This window comes from Battus philenor, unplaced genomic scaffold (assembly GCF_028537555.1).
Source record: "Battus philenor isolate CCGP_79_NKW_IND1 unplaced genomic scaffold, ilBatPhil1.0.hap1 SCAF_1, whole genome shotgun sequence".
Classification (NCBI taxonomy): domain Eukaryota; kingdom Metazoa; phylum Arthropoda; class Insecta; order Lepidoptera; family Papilionidae; genus Battus; species Battus philenor.
The window spans coordinates 14069680-14096374 of NW_027181661.1; the positions used below are offsets into that span (position 1 = coordinate 14069680).

At 34.2% G+C, this 26695-nt stretch overlaps 1 protein-coding gene across 1 annotated transcript in view; it reads left to right on the forward strand.

The window, feature by feature from the left end:
• The window catches only part of LOC137922148 (proton-coupled amino acid transporter-like protein CG1139), a 28479-nt gene continuing 1784 nt past the window's right edge, over positions 1-26695 (forward strand). Inside the window, exons 1-8 of the mRNA XM_068765049.1 lie at positions 1-90; positions 15472-15546; positions 20801-20932; positions 21877-22027; positions 22787-22996; positions 24119-24391; positions 25160-25338; positions 25600-25769. Coding sequence (XP_068621150.1) covers positions 15476-15546; positions 20801-20932; positions 21877-22027; positions 22787-22996; positions 24119-24391; positions 25160-25338; positions 25600-25769 — 1186 coding nt within the window. The 5' untranslated portion in view covers positions 1-90; positions 15472-15475. The remainder of the gene's footprint in view (positions 91-15471; positions 15547-20800; positions 20933-21876; positions 22028-22786; positions 22997-24118; positions 24392-25159; positions 25339-25599; positions 25770-26695) is intronic.

Below are 26695 nucleotides of genomic sequence, written 5' to 3' on the forward strand. Positions count from 1 at the left end.
CGTCGAGTGGACGCGGCCGAGTCGCTCGTGAATTGTTGGACCAAATCGTAAAATATTTCCATTGTGTATATCAGTGTCCAAGCAAGTGGGGTAAGCTCTTTGATTACTTTTATTTTAATTATTACAAAGAATACGCTAAGCGATTTTTATAAATTTTTTTCAATAATATTTCACTTAAGTAAATACTTTACTATGTAGACATTTTTAGTGTTATTTTTTCTCATTATTTTTTTTTAAATACAGCAAAACCATGACGATGTGTTTAATTAAAAATAAGTTGTTTCTACATTCTCCAATTGGTAAAGATTTAGTACTGTTTAATTACTATAATTGTTTGTTTTTTACTGTGAAAATAAATAGAAGCAAAAACTTATAAACGCTTTTACATTTCCTAAATTGACATCACTACTTTTTCTTTGCATTCGGACGGGAGTTTAAAATTAATTTATTTTTAATTTAAAATAAAGTAAAATTTTTTCATTGCGTTCTCACGCAAATATCCTAGTTGTCCGGGGGTTCAAATCAAGCTTATATTCAATCGAAAACTTTGGCATCTCTCTGTATTTATCACTAAAAAATATGTATTGCATAAATGTGTGCTAGTAGGTATTTGTAAAAAAGTGTAATGTAATAAATAAATTTTAGGCAACATTAAGCAAATAGTATATAATTTTTAAATGCAGGAATTATAAGAAAAAAAATAAAAAATTAATACTACCATATGCTTATAGCTTAAACGAGGCATAACAGGATGCCCTATTATGCCCCGTTTAAGCTTGTTTGTGTTAAAATAATTAACAATAAATCATATTGAAAATGTTGATTCGGCGTGTTGCCACAGCTTTGTAGCGACAGGTGAATGAACTGATCTTGCTTACTTACTTTCAAATGTTAAAATAATTGTAAAGTTAAAAATTTAAAAAAAGTTGGTCTCAAAACCTGATTATTTTTATTATTCGCGAATTTAGTTTGAATATAATGCTTCCGTTATAACCGATTAATTCTTGATGAGCACACATTAAGCTATTTATAATAATATCGGGATAGATAAAAAAAATTCTGAATCTTTAAATTTGTTCGTAAAATTTGTTTTTGACAGCAAAATCGATTTTATACATTCGGGAAAGTACACTATTGGGTAAAATTAGTTATTGAATAGTTTACATCATTATTAAAACAACATTTTTAATTACTTGTCGTTTGTGTGCTCATAGATACCTCAAACTGTGATCCGGAATCGTCTAACCTAATATTTAAATTTCATTAATATTTGTTTGTCGAAATTTTTTGTTTAAATTCATATATAAATAAAAAACATTAGAGTTTGCGAGGACTCAGGTTAAGAAAGTAAGAGAAGAATCAATCTCCGATGATTCTAGAAAGAAGTGTTGCAAGAGTTTCTTTCACTGCTTATTCTCTCAGCATTAATGCTTTTTGACTTTTGGTTAGCCATGCAATAGTACAGATCAAGTTGAGGTTCAACTGTATCGGGCATTCTTAAATCGAAACGCTAAACGTATATTGAGAGATAGAATAAGTCAAGGTCCGTTCTCGGAGAGCTGTATGCCAGGTTACTTCAGCTAGCACCGGTCAGAAGATCTAAAAGCAGCGAGCTCTTGGGACCTAGCTGCGCCTTCCGCTCTTTGCTCTCTCAGGTTCGAGGAATCTATAGATGCCTATAAAGTGTAGATACATATATAAAAACAATTAATCTTTATTTTTAGAAAACAAATTTACTTAGGTTAACAGGTTAGTACATCTTATATGTATGGGATTTAAATTATTAGGGTTGGGAAAAGGAAGGACATATAATTATAGAACGAATTTTTTGCAACAATAAAGCTAACTGGATATGTAAATTAAAAAAAAACATTAAAGTAACTGATTATCTATTAATAAATAATGTAATGTTTATTCAATTAAATAGTCGCTTCGAAAAATTCTGCATCGTTGGATGCTGTAAATTCAATGTGAGAATCAGTGGAACCACTTCACTTTAGGCCTCTTTTACACAGGTTTCACTTTTTTCAGTTTTTGAACGCCACCAATGTTTCTTCAGTGTTTTGAAACCGTATTCCACGAAGTTTTTATATTTGAGAATGAATTAAATTGTAATGTCAGGTTGTTAAGAAGTATGACTTAATAATTCGTCACTCGCTATCGTCATATACGCGGCTGCCTTTTGTTCTTCACGAACCTTTTCCAGAACAACAGATAAATGCTTTTTGTTACTCTGTTACTGTTTTTTTTGTTTTTGAGAACATTTGTTGCAAAATGGCCGGTCCGATCAACGATCTTTTTCCCTAAGCCTTTTCCTCTATAATTTTGGTAGACATTTCTTATAAGGAAAAACCCCACTAGAATAGATTGTCTCTTAATTACAGGATTATAATAATAGATCCAAGTTTCTTCATCCGAAATAATATTATGGGCAGCATTGAACTTAACACAAACAGACATAGCAGAAAGCTTCCTAACGCCTCAACGATCGTTCAAAATATAATACTCTGACTTCAACATGTGACTCACGTCATCAGTGCGAGACGGTATTCGTCAAAACTAATGAAATTAATAGCACGAGATGTTTTATCACCAAAAGCTAACCAGTGCCATCAATGTATTACTACGCTACAAACTATATTTTTAAGGCATGGACGTCTTAAGTATTGAAAGTACTGGTGGAACATTGCTGCACTTAATTTTTTTAAGCTTATGTGCAGAGAGGAGGACGATACACATACCATCACATAAACACCTTACACTTCTAGTTACTTTTTTCGTTTACAAAGAATATGTTTTAATATCCAACAAAATACTCCTTGCTGAAGTTTATTTATCAGCAAACATAAGAAGTAGTTTTATTTTTTATCTCATACGGTAAAATTATACTTACCTTGAAATACATTTTTAATATTTAATATTTTTCTCCCTGAATATTTTAAGGGAAAAAATAATTTTATACAAAAAACATGTAATTTTATGACATGTATTACGCAAGAGAAATTGTAAATCAGTACAAAATTATATAAGTTTTAATGAGAGGAAACTTAAATCTTCTATCTATTCAAGTTTTGCACGATTAGTTCGCCATATGTAATTGTTAATATTGCATTGCAGATACAATTTACTCGTTTGAATGCCTAAATAAGAAACGCATGCCGGGAAATTGAAAATTTGGAACCTAAAATAAAAGGTTTACTTTACAATTTGTATCAGTCTTCCTTCTCAGAACTAACGAAACTGGTTCCAGAGTAATCTGTAATATCATTGCAGGTATTTCAAAAAAGTACAAATTAAAAATCTATATTTAATTGATAGCAATGGTTTTATCCAAATTTCCAAAAAGAACCAAACTCATGAACGTAGCTCGAAGAGTTCCTCGTTTGTAGTGGGAGCGGGCGGGGTATGTCGCTCATGCAGCCGTCGGTCGTTGAAGCCAAAAGATTCTCGTGAGGCAATCACGATTTGGTAAATACATGAATGGGCCTCCACTAGGAAGACTGAAGACATACTTAAGGTCGCGGGAAGTTACTGAACGCGGGTAGCGCAAGATCCGTCATCATGAACATCTTTGAGGGAGTCTTATGCTTTGCATCGGGTGTCTCGATCCACTCATTGCGAGCTCAGCGCTTGGAGCATTCGGACGTGTCTCCCGACTTTCCCGCCTCCCGTATTGCTGACTTGCCATTAGATTCGCTACCTTGCACCCCGGTGCAAAGAATTCCTGCGCACAGCGTTTGGAAGTGCGGAAGTGCCCTCGGACTTTCCCGCCTCCTTTCCAGCTGTTGCTGCCCGATAAATCCTGTGCCTCTGCGCGCACGGATTCGCTACGCTCAGCGTTTGGAGTGTCGGAAGTGTCTTTGACTCCACGTCCGTACGACCGTTAAGGGTTCAGTCTTTGCCGAGCTTAGACATATTTGCTGATGCGTTGTGACGCTCAGTAACGCGGGTTTACCTCTTGTCGGACACCGCTGTCCGGCACAGGGGTGCCCAGAGTGACCTCCGAGGTCACTTCATTTAGACTCCCGCGCACCCGCGATCTCCACATCACTCCGTGCCCGTATTGTCTTCTTCCCCCTGCCGTTCAGCAGGGAGATGCAGAGTAGTTCGACTTACACCCTCATCATCTCGTACAACAAAGGCGCAATCCTGGCGTCACTACACGGATCCTCCTATCGGCGAAGACCCGGTCATCACCTTCGGCCGTAAGATGAAATACCCGGAGGAGTTTAAGGCAGATGCCAAGGACCGTCCCAACCGCTTCCTGAGTGACTCACCGCAGTCACCAGACATCCCCGTCCGCTACGAAAAGCGAAAGCCCCTCCCCATCGAGGTCCCGCACCTGAGCGACGGCTCGTCGGATTACACCTTCGGATTCGAGTACTTAGGCTCGGACACGGAGATGAAATCGACGGGCTGAAGCCAGCTCCCGGTATCGACGACGAATTCACTCTCGTCACCGGGAAGAGGAAGAGGCCGCTTTGTGCTGCACCTTCCACCTCTCACCGCGACAGTATCTTCAAGACTGCCTCCCCATCGGCTACTCCGGCCAAAACAGCCGTACGCAGGCCCTCCACAACGGAAGCTCCCAAGCAACCGACCGCCCAACCCCAATAAGTGGCCTCCCAAAGCCCTCCCGACAACGGGACCAAAGCTCCCCCGCCCATCTTCCTCCACGATAAAAAATAGTGGAAATCGGTCTCCTCGTGGCTTCTCGCCAACGATGTGGGCAATTTTAAAGCGAAGAATACCATTAAAGGTATTATTATGAACACCATTTTCGGCGACAACTACAGTCGTTTCACCCGCCACCTGCATACGGTCGCATTTCAAAACCTTTGCGGATATTGTCCTTATCTTCCAGTCGTAGTTTTGGCTTCAATTGAATTAGCTTCCTTGTTTTGATCATGTGCACGAAATGACATGACGCTTTTGTACAGAAGGTTCATATTTTGATTATTACAATAGTAAATGCAGTTTTTGATGTAACCACTAAATCACTTCATGTTGAAATGACTTAAGACATCCTAAAAAAAAAGAAACGTTTTAGTTTCTAAGTTAACAGAATTTTAGATATTTTATAGAAAATCTAGCACTAATTTAACGTTGTCGTGGTGATTATTTTGTTATGGAGACATTGCTGAGATAGCAAAGTGAAAAATTAAAGGTCATTGTAAATTGACAGCAGTGTTGTGCTGATGATATATTTCTGTTAATAATAATTTCAAGATTGTTATAAAAGCTTGCATTAAATTGTAACATAAAAGTATAACGACTTCGTGCTAACTGAACGGTTTATAGTTTATGTCCGGATAATTTCACAATTTTGTCACGTATTGATACAAAACTGCTTAATTAAGGTATCAACATGCATTGTAGTACAATAATAAAGGTTATACAAAAATAAATAAAATAGAGAACGAAATGCAAAGAAAAATAGATATAATTCAGTAGCTCAACTGTGGTTGCGGTAAGCTATGTAAGCGATAAGTGTAATAGACATGGGCATTATGGTATTCCGGTTTAATGTTTTATTGATAATCAATCCGTGGCTTGCTATGCTTTGCGTTCGAGAAAAAGATTAAATTCTTGGAAATATGGTAACCATATTTTATATAACACCATTTTGATTTTCAGATTTTTTAATAAGCAATGTTGCATTCCGTCGTGTATGTGGTGAAAACATTATTTTACTTATGTTAGTATTAATAATAGTTTTAAAAGCTAAATATATTGCCCACAATGCATAAAAAATATTTTTCCCTATTTAAATCGAACAAAATATATATTTCAAAACATAATGGTGTATTTGCTATAATATAAAAAGAATGTTTACAAACACTATTTGTTCAAAAGAAAACTATACGTAAAAACACCTTAGGCCTTACCAAATTGCATGTTTCGATCACATTTACAATGAGAGTTACTTAATTTTAATATATTGTGATAATTATTTACACAAATATTGTTTTATGTTTTAGGAAATAAGAGTTTATTATTATAATTGTTATATGACATTTTTAAGTTTATTTTAAAAAATTAAAATATTATTGAAATTGTTGGGCACGTACTGTTAGATATATTATTAATCAGGAATATCGTTAACAAAAGGACAGTTTTCTTCCCAGGCGTCATCATGACTCTTTTCTTCACTTTGTCGGTGCCACGTTTACTGTAACATTAATAAAATTTTGCTATTGTTTTTAATGACCTTATGGTTTGATAACTATAAGTGTGATATAAGTAATAAAAATTTGCTGCCTTTTCAAACTCTATCAGTCATGGCATCTCTGCTCATATTACGAACTTTAGTCATTTTGCTTCTCTTATAGAGTATTTCATGAATTCAAAATACTTTGATACAAACCAGGAAACTGGACTAATACCAGAAAACATGATCTTAATTAGTTATAAAAAATGTAAGTAGTTTTTTTGCCTATTTATCGCAAAGTACCAGTGCTTAAAAATGTTTATCGTTTTATAAATCTCCGGTTTTTCTAGTGAATGTTTACATTTTTGATGCATGTTCGTGCCGTAAGGTTACTCTATAGTTAGGTTAAATGAATGCAACAGGTATACGAGCGTTCTATTGACAAGGCCAACCAGTTCAGTACACGTGGATCCCGCACTGTTACGCTAAAAATCTTTTTAATTATTTTTATGTATACCTTCTATAATTATTTTTTTTAATTATTCCAATTATATCTATAACTTAAATTATCGTCTTCGAATCTTAGGTCATTACTATAAGTATACTTAACCTCTATTTAGAAAAGCTTTAAGCTATACGTAAATTAATAAAATATACTATATATAAATTTGATTTCAGAAAAGATCAGAAAATGAGGTAACACTGTCAGAGGTACTGTAAAGCAAGTTTTAATAAATTAAAACCCAGAATTTTAAATTAACGATAACGATTCATTTCGTTTTTTCGTTTAGTGTAATCGCATCCTGTTTGATGGAGTTGACCATTTTATTGTACTATTTTCCTATTATTTTCTACTTAAGTAAAAAAATCGGCGTCCTTACTCTGGAGAGAATATCCCGAAATATAGAGACACCTTGTACCTGACTCACACCCAAGTTTGAAAAACGACATCATAGCCTAGGCTACGATCCAAATGCAGGTTCAGGGATTCTCACCATTCACGAGGCTCGGGGGATAAATACTGAGGCGGTCGTCGTTGTTTGACGAACAATGGGCACCCTTAGGGCTGTATAATGCCCATCATGCGGCGATCACAATATCATGTTACACGAACTTGTGCGTGTTTTACATGGATAAGACTCAAGATATGATCGCAAAATTCAACAATGCGCCGAAAACGACAACCACCGCACACATACTGACGTATAACCTGATGATGGCAATATGGAGTAAATATATAAGGAAGTGGTCGAACGAACCAAAAGTTAAAAACAGGACATTGTTAAGGCATTGTGGAAAACAAACAAGACACCAATGAGTTTAAAAATAATAATAATTAGTTGCCTTTACTTAAGTATAAAATAGTTTAAAGGTTAATATAGGAAATAGTTTGAGACTTAGTAAACACTGTGACATGTAGAAACGTGAGCAAAAAATTTGGAAATATTGAATGTAATTGTCAAGAAATAGGCACAGACCCTAATGTCTGTGAAATATAGAACCTAAAAAAAGTAACAAATCTTGTAGGTAGTTATCATAACACGACATTCCAATACTGGTTTATTTTAAAGAAAACCAGACAAATATGTCATTATTCAATTGATCTCAATCCTTGAATCAAGTGCTTTGTCTGAATTTAAATGGGAACTGCGAAGGATCACGATCATTTAGAGCTTTTTTTATCTCTGTGTACATCTGTATAAGATGTTTAAAATGTTGTTTATTTTTTATTAAATTAATTTACGTTATGCCTTATTTATATATGAAGAACAAAACAACGGACTTGTTTTGGATTTTTAATGTTAATCAAATAACACGGAGGCGGTATAAGGAACCAGTATTTTAAGATTAAAGAAGGAAAAACCTTGACGTTTTTATTATTTTAACAAAGACGCGAAGTTTGTAGGTTTCACAAAAATTGTTTGCTTTCATAAGTTTCTATTGTTCTATCGCTTATGAGGAATCAATTATTGGTGGCGTTTCTTCTGAAAACTGTTATAATACCTTTAATAAACATGTTGATTAGAAATGGCTGTAATGAGGCGAATGTATAGCTAATTTTTTATTGCAAATCACGGAGATGTTACTTTTTTCATCATAAATACAAAGCTATTAAATGAAATATTAATAAGTTTGAGTCTTATGGCGGTAATCAAATATTTTCTGGCGGCAATCTAATTTTATTGAGTGAATTGCATTTTTCAAAATATAACGACCGAGACAGACACGGTAGTATCATTTTATATTATATGCCATTTTACTGAGGAACTTTTGTCAAAGTTAACACGGCAATTGTCTAAGTTAAAAAAACAATTTGTGTTTAGTTTGGCCTGTCACATTACAATATAAGAAATAATTTAATATTTAGAGAGATCAGTTTATACAGGTTGATTGAAAATAGGTGCAAACGCTATAAAGTGTTTTGTTTATATTGAGCTGTATCATCACTCCTTTAAAGCTTTTACACCTATATCCAATCACCGTGTACAAGCATATAAGTTGAAGCTTCTATAAAAAATTGTGACCTTCAGTGTTATAATCTTATAAAGCTTGTCCGATAGTGTCAAATTATCCTAATTTTATTATAATTTTACTTTTGAGAAAGCTTTCTTAAAACTTAGTGGCGATCATTTAAACGTAACGAGCTCTAACTTCTGTCCGCAATGACTGCTAAATAAGCTGTTCACTTATCTGAGAGCTCTGTAAGTTGAGTAATAAATTTAAGTTTACAATATCAGAAAAATTTCTACAACGGAATTTATTGTAAAGCCAAAGTTATTCAAGTAAGTCATATACACAACCAATATTTTTGATCTTTGTACAATAAATAGTAGAGAAATTGCCAAAGACAGTTTCATGTAAATAGATTCATTTTAATTAGAAAATCTTTTATGGGAAAAGATATTTATTTTTTGAATATAAATCTTCGCGCCGATTTCAATTTACATCACAATTGTTATATAACTGTGGTAGTTTGTTGTAAAATTATTCCAGGCACTGATTTATTACCAAAGGAGGTCGCGTGATATGACTCAGACTGTCTCATATTCGTTGACGATGTACAACAAAACAACAGACGAACGGACGCAGATACTTTGTTAACGTTCATACTAATTTATCAGATAATACGAGCAATCATTGACGCGTGGGACTGAATCTGGATTCTTGGGATGCATTTTACAGTATGAATTCTGAGGCGAATTTTTCCATTCTATTTGTGCATCTGTTTTTTGAAATTAAAAAAGTGTTTTGATTTCATAATTGCATTTTATTTGTGGTTCTGCAGCTCTTGTTTAGTTCACTAGTTTGTTTGAAATAATGGCTTTTACTTAAAAATACACAGTTCAAAAGTTATAAAGTTTGAGAAACCATTATAAATACCAAGGTTATACACAAGGTATTTGTACATTATTAATGGGTTAGATGTCGCTTTTCTTCCTAAACGTTCATCTATATTTTCTGAAAGTCATAATATATATATTATTTTGATAACAGAAAAAGATATTAATGGAATGAAAATATCAATGAAATTTCCTTGATGATGTCGATATTTATTACTTTGTTGAATTAAATTTACCGGCTTTCAAGGCAAACAATGCTGTCATCTGTTAAATATGCATTAGTATGAAGATGAGTATGAAAGTTCAAGCTTCAAGCTATAATTTATTTTACTTTAAGTGGGTAGGCTGTAGTGAATGTGTAGCACATGCATATATATTTACAATTATTGTAATGTTATCACTTGTTGTAAAAGATTCGTATAACCTACAATGTTCATTTACTCGTCTTTTTTTATATCTACTTATGTCCAAAGCTGTGCAACAGGTGTTCATTACTTGCCCTGATCTTTTGATAAACCTTATGCAAAGCGAGTGCTAGCGAATTGCCTGAAAAAGTGCCCATATTACCTTTTTCATTGTAGTAGATAACTTGTGTGATTTGCGATAATTGCAAGCATTTTTACTCAATTACGCCTTGCTTTGTGCATTACTTTCTTATGATTAAAGTATTTGTATGGTCAGATTTATAAAGGCAGCGAATTCCCGTATTCTTCCGGCTTCATTGGCAAGCTAATAGTCACTTAACGAGCCATGGAGAGGACTGTAATTGATATTTGTTTACGAATTGTGAGTTACGCAACAAGAACATGATCAAGACTGCTCTGCAAAAACAGTAGGAAGAGGATAATTTACTAAATTTTTAAATTAAATAAAAAAAAACTCTTAAAGAGGTCACTTGAGATTTCTCGGAGAGATTAAATCAGGAATGAGGAGATCCATAGACGAATGAAAATAACCGACATGGTCCAGCGAATTGACCAGAAATCCCTATGAGTATGTGATACGTGTTGTCATCACAGTGCGCAGAATAGATGGCCGCTGGGGATTGTTGTCGAGTGGAGTCCAGGACGCATACCCACAAAAAGGACAGACAATCTTCGCTTCCAACCTGACCTACTATTAATCTATGGGGGTGACCTATGTCTTTTTCTCGCGGTGTTTTTTTTGCTGTCACGTAATTAAAACAAAATATTCACCAGTCAGGAATCAAACCTTGAAATCGCCGTTCGAATCTAACTGTCCATAAACTCTAGGTATTTATCATTTTAAAGATGTAGAAATGAGTAATATTTTTACATAAAGCTTAACAATTTAAAGTATGAGGTATAAACAATTTTTCGGAAAAAAATCTTTGATGGTCTTACTCAACACGCAAGCCAGCGAAGCGTGTAATGCAAGAACTGTCAAGGTTGATTTAAGACAAGATAATAGAGATTCGATGAGAATGACTGAGGACGTTTTAAAAATATAGTAGTTTTACTCGTAAAAACGGTTTTTTTCAATATTATAATAATAATGGCCAGTTCTTTACAGACCACGTAGCTTTAATGGGTTCCTGTTAAGAAACTCAGACCAGTGTGTACATCTATGCGTATATGGTGTGAAGTATAGTGTGAGTGGTGTCGAAGTCAGCACTTTTACAATTACTGTTAATAATACCGATGTGACCTTTTCGAAATTCGACTTGCTTACTCCTTACTCTAATAACACTGGAGTCTCCGGGCCTTCTTAAAATGTCCTTCCTAATAGGCCTCTCCCAAATAATCACGATAAGCGATTTTGCAGTGCACGCATCCGGTGTCTTCGATCCACTTAATGGGGGGTTTGTCTACGCGGCGGAACTGTCTGTCTACCTGAAATTTTAAACGAAATATTTACAACACTAAAACATCACATGGTGGTCAAGTACAGATCAACTAATAATTATAATGTTCTATTGAGAAGAGTAGTATATCATTAATTTTAAATAAAATCATAATTTATAGATCTAATAGACGGTGCTGTGTATTGAAGTCTGAGAACTAATTTCCATTTTGATACGATTCTTAGCGTACCAAAGTGTAGTATTCAAATAATACGTGTGTATTAAAAAAAAATCTTACGTACTGTAAAGATAAAAGGACCATTGTTCCAGTAAAATGTTTGTGTTACTCCGTCACACTCGCGGAGCCATCTTAGAGAAACAATGTTTAGATATTGGTGTTTAAGAATAATACTACATGCATATTGGCTTATCGAATCGTTCGTTTTTTTCCGCAGTCAAAATCGTAACCTGTTCCAAATATACAGGGTGTTTGGTTATGTAAAAGAATGGTTGTATGTCATTATAATCAACTTTTATATCCTCTAAAATTTGTAACATTTATTTATTGTTTTTTTATTGGAATGTGACAGGCCAATATCTTCTAGCAGTACAAAGTTTATAGAGACAGTAAAAAAGAATCCGAATTTTGAAAACGCTTGATAAATTTATGACCAGAGCGCATTGTACATTGAGAGCAAATGAGTTATGTACTCACCCCTTTACCTGTCAACTGCCTATGGACATTTCTGTGCGAACTCCCCGGGTGCGTACGGGTCAGATCTGCCCGAAATAAAGTAGGCTACTACCCATAATAAAGTAGGTACGCTTGCTCTAAATGTAATACAAACCACAAAATCATAAACAATTATATTTCATTTAACATTTAAAAAAAGTCGTTTGATAACTAATTTACATGTATGTCACCAAATCAGAAAAAATGATTAAAATCTCCACAAAAAATAAGCCATCCTGATTCTCTTTTGTTTATAGGTTCATTTTGCGACTGTACCACCCTTGGTTGACTTGGATAATTGCAGAGACGAATCAGAACTAGTATCGTCATGTAGATATTACAGAAGGAAAATGCGGAGACATTTCCGGGCCGGTCACGTCAAGGGTGACCACCGCAAGGTTCTTTAAATATCAAATGAATACGTGATAGGAATGTACATATCATTGAATAGCACTGTTGTCATATAAAAAATACTGATGACTATTCTTAACAATGGTATTGAATTATTGTTTATTGCTCTGTATCTGTGATGAGACAATTGATATATTACAAACTTTCCAGATATTGCATGTGAATCGAGATAAAGATGTGCATAAATATGATACAGACATATTCAAAACTTGTTTATCTTCATGGTTCGATTCACTTTCAAATGTTTAGACAATTAGGGAGAGATATAAAATTACAGATTTAAAGATAATTGCCATTTACTCGCAAACAATTTTTTTTTACCTGAAATAACTTTTAAGTGTAGCACGTAATGAGGCATAGGCATTACAACAACATTACTGTGCAAGTTTAGAATTTGATTTTAATTACATTTAATATCACATTTTTTCAATTCACCTCATTTACTGGCAGAGGTAATGTATGTGAATGAGAGACTTCCGTAGATGAATATAAAAAACGTTATTTCAGTATTACGCCTTTATAATTTTACTGACGTCAATTATCAGCCTTTACTAACGGATGATGAACGAAAGGCATTGTATTTATTTAAAACTTCAAAAGTAATACATTGAACATAATTATTCATGTCATTATTTTTCATTTACTTTAAAAAGCACTTAAACAATGTAAATAAGGTATTACGTCAGTTGAAAGCAATGTTTACTTATTAAATTACTTTTACGTATTAAAAAAAAAAGTTTTTTGCGTCGTATACACATTATTTGCGAATGAGGACATACCATATGAATGTCTCTCGTTATTGTTTACGGTTTCCACTCGACATTATTTGTATTGGCTTATTATTTGTTCAATCACAGTACATTTCCATGTTTTTGCGATTACTCCACAAGATTTTAATCTGCGTGAACGGTATCAAAATCAGTCCAGTACATACATACATACATATACATAATTAATAATTTTGTTTTAGTGTGTATAAAAAGGTTATTCTTTATTTTTAATCTTATAATTTAAATAAACAACAAAAAACTAAACAATTTAGTCAACCCTATTTGTCGTTAAAGTACTTAAAATGATGTTCGAACTCAAGTACCGTCGTTTGATTTGCTTGTGGGTAAATGACCGTTTTATTAAGTTGAATCTCAGATCGTTTGCGAACTTTAAATCGAGGTCAAAAGTATTGGTCCCATGTTATATAACCCTGTACAGAAATATGCATGGCTTCCTGTTTTAAAAATGATTTTTAAAAACAATCTCAAGGCTAGCCCAATAGTATTTCTTTTATTTCAACCTAAAATCTTCACTATCTTATAAACATCAAATAAAAATCATTTTAAATACAAAGTATAATGGTTAAAAAGATTAATGATTATTTTTGGAACAAATAAGTACTATGGTCATCAGTACATGCGAGTAGAAAATATTTTGTCGGGATCCAAGTTGACTGTGTCGACTTCGCATTCATATTAAGCAGCTGTTTACTAAAATTGAGTAGTAACTCTTTGTTTATTCTACATATAAAAATGACGCAGTGACATGATCGTTCACATCACATCATTACTTAGGAGTATAAATGGAATTCACGCATACGTAATATATTTTTAACGACTTTGTTAGATGTACACTTAAAATCACTCAAGAATACTTTTGTAAACAATATTCTTCCTTGGCAACGTGTCTAATGTTCGTGTAATATTTAACTATCCAATTTATAATATTATGTATTGACTGTCATTAAACAATATAATTAAACTTTACGCTTTATTTCCTTCAAAGAAGGAAGTGCCGGTAATGCACGTGACAAAGATTTAGTATAATGGACTAAGGTCCAATGACAAGCATACTTTGCAAACTAAAAAATTTCATTGTAATACACCAGTTCCGACTAAACTTTTTTATTTATTTATTGATGAACAGTAGGAGGAAATCAAAGTGAAGTGACTACAAACATTTTATATTATATATAAGGTTAATAAGGTTTTTATTCTCTATGTTAGTTTGTAGTATGATATGTACAAAATTTATTTTCAATTTAAACATTATTTTATTTAAGTAATTTTTTAATAATGAGGTGGACTAAAAGAAAAATTATTATGATTTAATAAACGTATACTATTTTCTTATATTTTTGTTTAGTCTCAGTCAACTGTCCAATTCAACATTACAGTATTACATTATATTAAATATGATCAGGTACAAGCATAGTTTATAAAAAAATTGAATTGATAATTTGCATGACCGTATTACCAATCTTTATTTTATCCTATGTACTTTTCTAGATTAAAATGGCTAAACCGCCATTTTACTGGAAATATTTACTGTAAATATTTTTTTTCTGTAAACTTTCAAATTTATACATTTGGTTATACTTAATTGACTTTACAAATTCAGCGGCAAAGATTATTCAAAGCTATTTGTATTTTTAACTTGCGAATCCAAAAATAAATTCTCACAGCTCACACTGTTTAAAAACGTTTTTTGGCGCACGTTAATATAAAACTATTTCGTAGTGACGAAAAGACAAACCGGTCAGTTTTCTTGCAAACTCACGTGCGGCACGTGGCTGAATTCTGACCAATGTTTTAAAGTTCATAACCGCTATCACATTTTTTCCATACGATTCATTAACGACACATTACATTTACGATTGATATATCTTATATTCTTAATTTTAAGGTATCTGAATACGTTCATTTATCAATTTATTGAATTTTACAGGCAAAATATTTATTTTAATAGGTGATTTTTTTTTCTAAAATGTAAAATGGTAGCTCTAACTGTATTAATATTACTACAAGCGCAATTCAGTCGCTTTTATCAACTGGAAAGAACCGTTTAGTTCCTTGCATTTCACGGGCTTGTGGTACATGTGTACCGAACTCACCTACGCGTCAATATTAACAGTGTATTTATTTTAATCTATAGTTGCAATTCATGGCGTTGGTTATAAAATGTATTTTATTGATCATTGCTGATCACGTGAACGTTTCACTTTTACATATAATTTATAAAATGTATTTCTTTGTTACAGAAATATGAAGAGCAAAGACAAAATAAACATTAGCACCATCAGCGGAAGCTTGGTTTCTTTTGGCCATGACGGAAGGTAAAATTTCGTATAGCAAATGTCGTCATTTTAATAAGATTAAGCATAAATTGTCGTTCAACCAAGTGACGTAATGAACCGGCTCAACTTCTTGCGGATCGCGTCAGAACTGGTTTTATGATTTCGAATTATACATTTATATAAAAAATATATTTTTACATTTTATCACAAACAGGATTTAATAAATTGTGAGAAGTTAAAGTTTTTGCCTCCTTTTTATCGTAGGATTAAATACATTTTTTAAATAGAGTGATAGATATAAAGGGTGGTTTTCAGACCTCTCGTTTCCCTGCCATGTGTGGGTCAGGGAGTGGGTTAGAACTAGGATAAAATATTTTTTTTTATTTAATTATTTTGACTCGATAATTTTTTATTATACAATTATAGGTAGTTTATTATCTTTTCTTATTTACTAAGCCTATATTGCTTTATTCATGACTAGGTTTAGATCTTGCTCAACCATTTGCTTTAAGAAGTAATTCTTAGTATTATTCTTTTCTATGGCATAATAATATTTTGGAGATTTTTGATCAATCATATAGGATGACGTTTGTCGTCGCTCATGACGGGAATTATGCTGCCTTCTTCCACGTCTCGTTATTGGAATCAAAGCGGAGTCCTCCAAACACATGTCTCATATTTGGCGCGCTAAGATATCTACTAGAATTTGTGATAATTGTAGTGTGGAATTAGGAACGTGAACTTAGGAAACTTAGGTCATGTTAAATGATATATGATAGGCTCCAACACATACAAATTAAATTGACGGCAATGAAAACGATGTCGTTTGTATAAGGTATGTTATAAAAATCGTTGTTAAGAATTTTAATTTCACGATGGGCACAATGCAATAAAGTGAATTAAAATTTTTCTCGTAATAACTATCGTAAACTATGGAATTCAATAACTTGCTTAGAGTTTTATTGAAATAACTCAGGACCATGTGATGTAAATAAATTTTTCTTTTACTAGAAATTCTTATCGAACACTGAGATATTTAATAGTAATATTTGTGAGAGATACAGACAAATGAATACTAGAAAAAGTTATATTTTTTTAAACGTGGTCGATGACTACATTCTTTTCCCGTGTGTTGAAGATTCCAAGCTTGCAGAAAACGTGATCAGATATTAATTTATTTTTACTATCATTAGTATTTTGGCTTCTTGTAGGATTGATTCCATCAGGTTTATTTGATATTTAAATTAAAACGGGGTTATTATTCTAATGCAGCCACACTCAACTGAGATTTTACTAGAACTTCAATGTCTTGTCGCGACAAACGATTTTTGAAATTATTACAAAAAAACAAAAAAATTATTCAATGGTGACACTTGTGCCCCATAATAATAGTCAAATAATGCAACGTTAATTATAACAACTTCTAGTCCAATATCTTTTAGTGCATTAAGACGAAAGTCAACGAATAATATTGTGATGATATACGGCATCGAAACAAGGATTCACACTACGGGTCTCAATGGCAAGCTGACACTGTCGGTAGTCAACTAGCCTTTCTCTACGGGATCGAATCTGGATTGAGAACATCTGTAGGCGAACGAAAGTAATGGGCACTGCCCAGTGGATTCGCAAGTCGATGTGGTAGTGGGTAAACTACAAAGCGCCAGATAGCAGCTGAGACAAGGGTAATTGGGCCAAATGGTCTTGTTAATGACCTCATTGAAGCCGACGAAAGACTGAGGATGCAGACTTTATTGCATTTTGTGGGAGGCCTACGTCCATGCAGTGGACGTCCCACAGGTGAAATTAAGACGATGACGATATTTTTTGTAGTGCACGTTAATGAATGCTAAGGAAGATGCTTTTCAGATAGAGCATCTCCAAAATGCAAATAGACTACAACTTTTTAATAAAATAGAGATTGTGCGATAAAGATCATTGCAACAAATGTACATATTATGCTATGTACATATTATATTATAATATTAAGAATATAAAAACTATGACAATGTGCAACATCGCGTAATTATGATGCGTTCAAACGCTCAGGTTTCGTCGTTATTGCCACATTGATAACTAGAGTAGATTGTTATAAATACATTGAAAGAAATATAACTCTGTACAAATAAAATGATTTCACTAAACTGGTTTCCTATAATTATGGAGATAAAGGCTGTGGTAGGAAATGTTTTACTTCGCTATTAGTAGTTGATCTTGTAGAACATGATTCTGTTTATAACTAACATTCTTATCATATTGGGACCTATTTTAAAATTAGTAAATTGATTCATAAATAAAATACTTAAACTGTTATTGAAACAACTAGTGTGAATAGAATTGGTATAAGAGACATATAAGAGATTTTTGAGACCTCACCCGCAAGAGGGTTGAAGCTGGCGTTCATTAAAAATGCATATTATTAAAATTATACCTCTTACAGATATAAAACTTCGCCAGAATATTTATGTTGTATTAGTTTTTAATATTTCTCAATATATTTTACGGGTGGGGTTAGCTAGTATATATATAAATAGTATTATACGATTTACAAGTACCATGTAAAGTGCACTAGTATTATACATAATACATTAATTTATTAATTTTTTTTTATTACACATAACACAAGCACCATTTTATTGTTCATCGTAATCAATTTATACATAGAAAATAAAATGTATGTACTGATTGAGTGTATTTTTTTAGGTTTCTCCCTAGTTTTTCAATATCTATGTATATAAAAATATATATTAATGAGCAATGTAATAGTGTTTTAAGAAGAGTTAATTTCGTACTAAAATGTTGTGTATAAGCCATGATAAGTCAAGTTCAAACCCAGTGTTGTGCATAGTTGGAAGTTATTTATAATTTCCCCTTTTTAAAACATCCGGCATTACTAACTTTTAATTTTATATTTGTTAGTCATGGTCGCAACTCAGCAGTAATAGAACAATGTAATCAAAATCAATCTTTTGCAACTCAATAACGCGTAAGTGTTATAGTCGTCTATAGTTTGAGTTAAGTTGTCTCGTAACTAAAGAACTGGGCCCGCAACAATTGCCTAATAAAAAAACCCCGCAAGCAGTATGAATACGATTTCGTAGCTTATTGCGTTTCTTTAGCGTCAAGCTGGGGAACTTTACTTTCACTTCCATCAGATGCCCTCCGAAGAATAGAAGACGCAGTCGATTCCAGACCTCGCGACAGTATACTCCACCAAAATGGTATGTTTGACTTCACGTTTCAAGTACAATAATTTATAGTTCACCACTTGTGCTGCAATTAATAGTATTTGTGTGAGCTTGAATTATTAATTAATATGTTTTTGATATTACGCATTTATAATATATTAATTTGTTTCAGAAATATCTCTACATAATTTTTATACTACAGATCTTCGTATTTCTGGTGATTTCGGAGGAAGAACAAGGAAAAGATTTGGACTATGATGATAGCGATGACTTGGGTAGGAAACATAAGAAAAGAAAGAAGCATCAGAACAATGGGCCGTGTGGCTATGGTGGTTACGGAAGAAGTTTTGGTGAAAAACTGTTTGGCTCGCCAGATTACACGTATATATCTGCTCCGGTGAACAATTATTACTTCGGATGTAACAGCGCCGCTCCAATTGCACCGTACCCCGTACACCCGCAGTACGGAGGTGGTTATGGCGGTCATGGCGGCCACGGCGGTCATGGTGGTCACGGTAGTCACGGTGGTCATGGTGGTCACGGTAGTCACGGTGGTCATGGTGGTCATGGAGGTCACGGTGGTCACGGTGGCCACGGCCAAGTATTCGGATTAGGTTATAATCAAATACCATTTCAACAGTACGGTGGAGGACAATATCAAAGACCATTTCAAAACGTTGTGTCTGACGCAGCTTCTGGTTTTGGTGCAGCTCTCGCCGGTTATTTCAATCGACCCAAGAAAACGCAGAAGTATATCAACAAAGAGATCAACCAATTTTTGAGGCCGCTCCACCAATTATTTTAAATCTAAGTGATTAGTGGGTGCGATCGTAATTTAATTTTAACGATGTGTGTTCGCAAGAATGGTGTATCAAAGTAATTGAGTCGGGAATATGTATTAATTATGACACAATTATTTTGATGTCTGTAGTTATTACTGCCATAATTTAAGTATTTAACCTATATAGCGTAGAACTTTAAATTATACAGCATTTTTTAAAGTAAAACTTATTATGTAATAAAATAAACATGAATGAAAACGCTTCATTATTTTTCGTATTTTATTTTTGTATAATGTTTCTCAGTCAGTCTGTGGTACTTGTCGATGATATTTGGCAAGATTTGTGAGTAACGCTCTGAGGTAACTCTTTCGAAATAGTATTGCATGGGAGATATTATGATACAAGGTAACTTATGTAAACAACTTTACACGTAATAATGACCTATTAGTTGAATATTATATTAATGAATTTTAATTATAGCTGCAAGCGCTATTATTGTATTATTATTCCACTATATACATCGCCTAAATTTAAATGTTTATAAATAAAATTAATACGTGTCATAATTAACGAGTCAAAGTCATTTTTAATTTATATAGCCGTTTATTGTGAGTGTAGCATAAGTCACTTTGCTTTTAAGTCGAGATATTTTTTCAAAATTAAAAGATACCATTTAATTATATTTAGTGTTGCCATTAACTCGACTTTTTTTTGAAAAAGTGACTTATGTCACATTCAAAATAAACGGCTCATGTTAAAGTTTATATTTAAAAAATAGAAACTTTATGCTTCTTATATCAAAAAAGTTTCTATTTTCTTAACTTACTCAGAAACTTGGGACTTGCAATTTTTTATCTTACACAAAAATATTTCTACATATTCTTTTTCTGGATTAGACGCATGACATTTTGGTATGTTTTTTTTTTGGTAAATCACGATTTCATGAAGCCGTCGGTTTAGGACATTTCACATAAAATCAATGGCGAATGAAAAACAAAGATTAAGGAATATTCAAGCAAAACGCTCTCAACAGGTCTTACTAGAAATCCGGGGGCGAAACCTATGTCCAGTAGTAGACATCCTAGGGCTGAAATGATGACAGTGATGATATGATATTTAATACAAAAGTATCACAAATTTATAAGTGAGTGCATGAGATTCAAAAACAAATCTTTCATTTTAAAGTTTTATCGTTAATACCTGTGCTCATTTTGTTAAAAAAAATAAGATAAGTTAATTCTCATGTTTGATTAAATAAGAGCTCATTATTTTTGGTTCCAACCTTCGTTTCTTTTCTAAGGTTCTATTTTTCAATTATTGCAGTAACATTTCTGAGGGCGGATCATATCAATCACGAGAACAGATTATCAATCTAGACAGCAAGAGACAAGAATTCGAAAATGAAAAGTCTGATGAAGAAACTGATGGTCATCACATGGTATCGCATCCGACTTCGTGAGTAAAATCCGTTAATTTATGCAAATTAATTATATAATGTAATAATGCGAATATTTATTTGATTAATGAATATTTGTCGAATTCAAAGTCGGGATCTGCAACGCCTGGTGAGCAGGTGTAACCGATTTGCGGCTCTTGATGCACATGCAGCTAAAAGAAAAATATTTGTGGTTCTTTTTGAAGCTTTGTAAATTGGAATTTTTATCTCTTCCGACTGAAAAGTTTGCTGATCCCTGCGCTTGACATTGATTACTAATTCAGCTCACTTCACCAGATTATTAAGCCACGTTAAACTCTTTCCGTTAGGGATTTATTCAATGCAGTGATTGAGAGTGAGGTCTCGAGATAAGAAATATATTAAGTTCGTCACTCGATACGCATTTAACATTTCTTACCGAGGGTGCATGTTGTGTTGTTTGACCGTGTTACTTATACTAAAATTACTATGAATTAAATTTATTAATACAAGTAAGAAGGTATTTTGCGAATACAATTCCTATGAATAATTGTAAACAAATGATACAACTACCGTTTTTAGAGGACGCTCGCATGTCGTATTGGAAAAGAAATAAAATTAGTCACGTATTTCTAAGAATTTAATTTCTGAGAGATCAATATAGAATTTCATTTACATAAATAACTGCAAGCATAATAGTTATAGTTCGATGATTAAATAGTAATATTTATTGGCGAAGTTCCTTGTAGTCATCTTCTATGTTTACATAGACCTATAACATCTGTTGGTATGTTTTGAATATCAAATATATTTTACTTAACTATTATTAATTTACTGTTATCACTTGTTTTTGTTCTCTTGCTAATTACCTCTTAGGTTTAGTTATTGGATTTAGTTGATTTAGCTTTGTTATTTTAATATTATTTACCGGAATCAGTACCTTCTGTAATGTTATATACTTAATTTTTTAATACGTTATTTCCAGCTACATGGATACGATGCTACATTTGTTCCGCGGAAACATTGGCTCCGGTCTACTAGCAATGGGCGACGCTTTCAGAAATGGAGGACTTGTGTTTGCGACTATTTCTACCGCCATTCTAGGAGTCATTTGTGTACACGCACAACATTTACTGGTATTTTATTATTGTTTTTCCAATCATTCAGGTGTTTCCTACCGATATATTATATAACAAACTCAATAAAAATGTGATTATATATATGTAAAGACAAAGACGTCTAAAATGCCACAGCATCAGATGTCATCTCAGAAATTATTTATTATAAGAGGGACTGTGTAAAATGTTGATAAAGTGGTTTAACAGCAAACACTGCACAGAACATAGAAATACGGAAATTGGCCATATCTAATATATACACATGACACGTAGGATAAAGTTTTAATATTATATGATAAATGTGGTGGCATATGTCAAGTAGACACCCTACGCCTGAAGTTATGATGATGATGATGATAATGACGTATATCATTGAAAGCTTTTGGTCAATAATCGGCCTACTCGTGGTGGAAGTGTAACTCATTGACTCATGTCGCTCATATCAATACACTTAAAATATAGTACACCCAATCCAAAAATCAATGGTTTCAGAAATAATATAATAACGATCTGTCGCTTTGTTTAGAAGAAATAATTATTGTTAAAATATTTATATTATCAATGAAGTGTTAATTTTTAATATTTACATATTGCATTATACAAGGTGATTGGAAATAGTTGGTAAAGCTTTGTCAAAAACAAGGCCTTTAAAATTTTACAAGTACAAACAATCAATTTTGAAAAGATTTGCTGTTATCCTTGTATAGACTCTTATAGTAAAAAAACGGTCAATTAACGATCTTCTTTGGGTAATGCGAAACATTTTGTTGGTGTTAGCTTAACTGTTCGGAGGAGATGTATCATCAGACGAAGAGGGACAAGCCGCCAGGGTTTGCAGAGACTGTGGCGCTGGTGTTCGCGCACGGGCCTGTACGTTTGCGCCCGCTCGCCGGCACCATGCGCGTACTTATTAACACCTTCCTCTGCATCACGCAACTCGGCTTTTGTTGCGTCTATATAGTCTTCATAGCGGATAACGTTAAAATGGTACGTTCTTTTAAAGTATTTTATCTATTTAAAAGGGACTTTATAAGACAGCCCTAGATTAAAATAGTGACGCAAAAGGCATTAGCCAGAGCTAAGGAGCGAGATTGAATAAGAAAAAAGGAGATTCGCAGAAGAACTAAAGTTACTGACGTAGCTCGAAGATTGGCCTGTCTGAAGTGGCAGCGTGCGGGACACGTCGCTATTGCTATTGTTGGGACCTAAAGGTGAGCGAGTGATGACCATGCGCTTGACCCGGTGTGGGCAGGCTTCCTTGTTAACATAGTCAACGTCGCGATAAGTCGCTGGTGCGGGCAGCGGCAAGCAAGACCGGTGAATATAATGATGACAATTTTTTGCCATAAAAATCGAGTCAGTTCGTTTTAGTCAAAATGTCCAAAATTTCTATTTTTATTATTTCAAAGTTTTAAATAAATTATCCGTAAATAGACTTGTAAGGTTCTTATTGACACAAGCCTCTTAACAGAGAGAATATGCACCGTTGCAAATCGGTGCGAGTCATTTATAATTGGGGCGTTTTGATCAATGAATGCGCCTCTGCTATACTCTTTTTGTGTATACCTTACGGTATCTTTCATTTTTGTTCGAGAGAGCGATAGACGATCGAAATATGAATTAAGTTTTATGTCAAAGATTGCCTAAGTAGTCCAGTTAGACTCCCAAGGATAAACAGGAGATTCGACGGAGGTTTACGTTAGCGCGATAAAAAAGGGGTGGGGTTCACAATATGTAAACGAAAGTTTAACTATTTTCGATAATTTAGAACGAAAATATTTTATGAAGGTCAAAGTCGCTGATCTTGTAAAAACTTGCAAATTCAGTACAACGTGCCAAGTCTTACATAATGTCGCCGCCGCAATGCTTGTTGAAATGTGCATGGAGAGGACTAGTGGTGTCTGCTCGCAATCATTTAATTCTTCACCAAAATATATCAATGTTAAGGATAAACGTTACACTTTTTCTTTAGCAATTTCCAAGAATATAGTAAAAATGTCCAAGCCAATCTCTCGCAAGGGGTCCATCGGAAACCCATAAATTTTTGTAAAGGAAAGTCCGGGAACTTTTTTCGGTAGTAGTATTCTAAAAACTTATTTTTTTTTTCAGATTTGCGACCAATATAACATTCGCATGGATTTATCTGTGCATATGATAATAGTCATCATACCCATTCTGTTGTCCTGCATGGTGCGCAAGCTGAAATATCTTACTCCATTTTCAACCATCGCAAACGTTCTGATGGCTACGGGCGTGAGTGTGGTGGTGTATGAGGCGACACAGGACCTGCCACCCGTTAACTCCAGGACTTACATAGCGTCTTGGCAATCGCTTCCGTTATTTTTTGGCACTGCTGTTTATGCGTTTGAGGGAATTGGTTTAGTAAGTATGAAAATAAGCTATTTTATTATTTTTTAACCAGGATTACACTGCTGCCCAAGTGGCATTTTCTGATTCTCCAATGGTCTTCAAATGGTCAGGGCCAAGAGGCTGTTTATCCTTAAACCTCCCTTAAGGTAGCAAACCTCGAGGGCTACCTGGGGAGCCCTAGATACAGTTTCATTGGATTGGGTAACTGCCTAGATCTCACCTTGTGTTGTTAAAAATGATAATATCCGTTTAGCATTCCGTCTCAGGGGCACCCGAGAGGACCGAACCATGACTAAGACATCGGTACCACGGAGTCATTGCCGTTGTCGTGACGTGTGTGGCGTCTGCGTCCGCTTCAAGGCAGGTGCTGGTTTAGGCTGCGGTGTCCGAATCCGCGTGGGCGTATGCGTCAACATCCAATTTAGCGTCGACGTCAGCAACGTTTGTCTGCTGTCGGAGTCGCCATGCGGCTCTGCGTATGCGACGCTGTTGGCATCATCGTCGGCCTCGATTTCGGTTCTTTCATGTATAACTTTTACCAATTAACTTAATAGTTAGGTAATCCTAAAATTATGTACATGACCGCTAATTAGCCAGTTTCAAAAAAAAAGTTTCGAAAAAGACGACATCCGCAGCGCAGCCATCTAGGGTTCACCGGAGCGTATGGAAAAAGCGCCACATACATTGCAAAATAATCATCGACTCCTTCAGAGAAATCAATTCGGGTCACTTCGGCATTATGTAGTACAATAAAAAATAATCATTCATGAAATTTTTCAGGTGCTACCTTTGAAGAACGAGATGAAAAAACCCGAGCTATTCCAAAAACCTTTGGGTGTTCTTAATGTGGGCATGGTCGTTGTTGGGAGCATATTTATAACAGTCGGCTTTCTCGGCTATTTGAAGTGGGGCGACGACGTTGCGGGCAGTCTAACACTCAATCTGAAACCAGGACAAATGTAAGTAAAAGTGTTAATTTATTTGTTTTTTACTTTATGGCTCCAGCCGAAGACACATTCGGCTTCAATAGGTTCGCAACAGGAACTCCGGGTCCGATTATTAGGCTACAGTACTACGGGGACCAGTAGGCCGCCTACTGCGTGAGCGGTTGGTACTGGCCATCGGTGTCCGATTCATAAAGTCTATTTGGTTAACTCCAGACGTCTTGACTGACGACGCATATATTGAAAATATATATAAAATTCAAAATTTGTTTGTAGATTAAGCAACGTGGTGCAAGGACTCATAGCGCTCGCCATACTGTTTACGTATCCACTTCAATTCTACGTGCCGGTATGCATCACGTGGCCCGGATTGAAAAATAAGTTCGCTAAAACCTCGCCCGTCAGTAAGGAGCTCGGCTACCGTGCTGTTTTAATTTTGGTTACATGTAAGTCACCTATATCCATATTTAAATATTTCAGTAATTAATGGATTTATGAATGGAGTGTTCCTAGATAAAACACAGGATGTTCCTAGATGAAATACAGGAATTAAGACGACTATACAAGTTTTTCGGGGTATAGATGTAAAAAAGCCGATTTAAAACGTTTAAAACCAAAAGTGGCGGTTTAAAACCCCAAATAAATCTTTTTAAACGGTTTAAAACTCGCCTACTAAAATATAAGAACAGTGTTTTTACACATCATTATCGACAATACTTGGTCTTGTGTTAGTTACCTATGCAGTTTATACTTATGTAGGTTAGTATATTACATATAAAGTACCATAATTATAAATATTAGATACAATAGATTAAAATATGTACCTAAATCATAAAGAAATTGTGGATAGGAGTTTTGACCTTTATTTCCAAGTAATTAAGGTCTACTCAAAGGTCCACTCCTCAATTTCTGTTTAAAGAGTTTACCGACAGAGAGCCACCGCCGACTGCTATGCACACACACAGTCTGTCAAGAAAGTCATGAAAAGAAATAAAGTGTTGCCATATTTAATTTAAGGACAGAAATGTCCGTCAGTTTTACAAAGATAGTGGCGCCTCATAAATTTTCATGACTTTCTTGACTGTATGATCATCATGTTGTCGAGTGGACTGTGTAAGATTAGCCAGTTTTTTTTATTACTTTCAAGAAAAAGTTGGGTACTTAATAATCTAATTTTATAACAGCTCATTACATTTTAGTTATTTAGTAATGTTTGGCATATTTGGTACGAGTACCTTTATATTGAATCCAAATTTGTACATTTTTTTACAATACTGGCAACACTGACATGTCCGCACGCAACACGCTATGTATTTGTGTGTGTGGTGTGAAGTAGGCGAGTTGGCAACGTTGCATCTTGACGTCTCTCCGC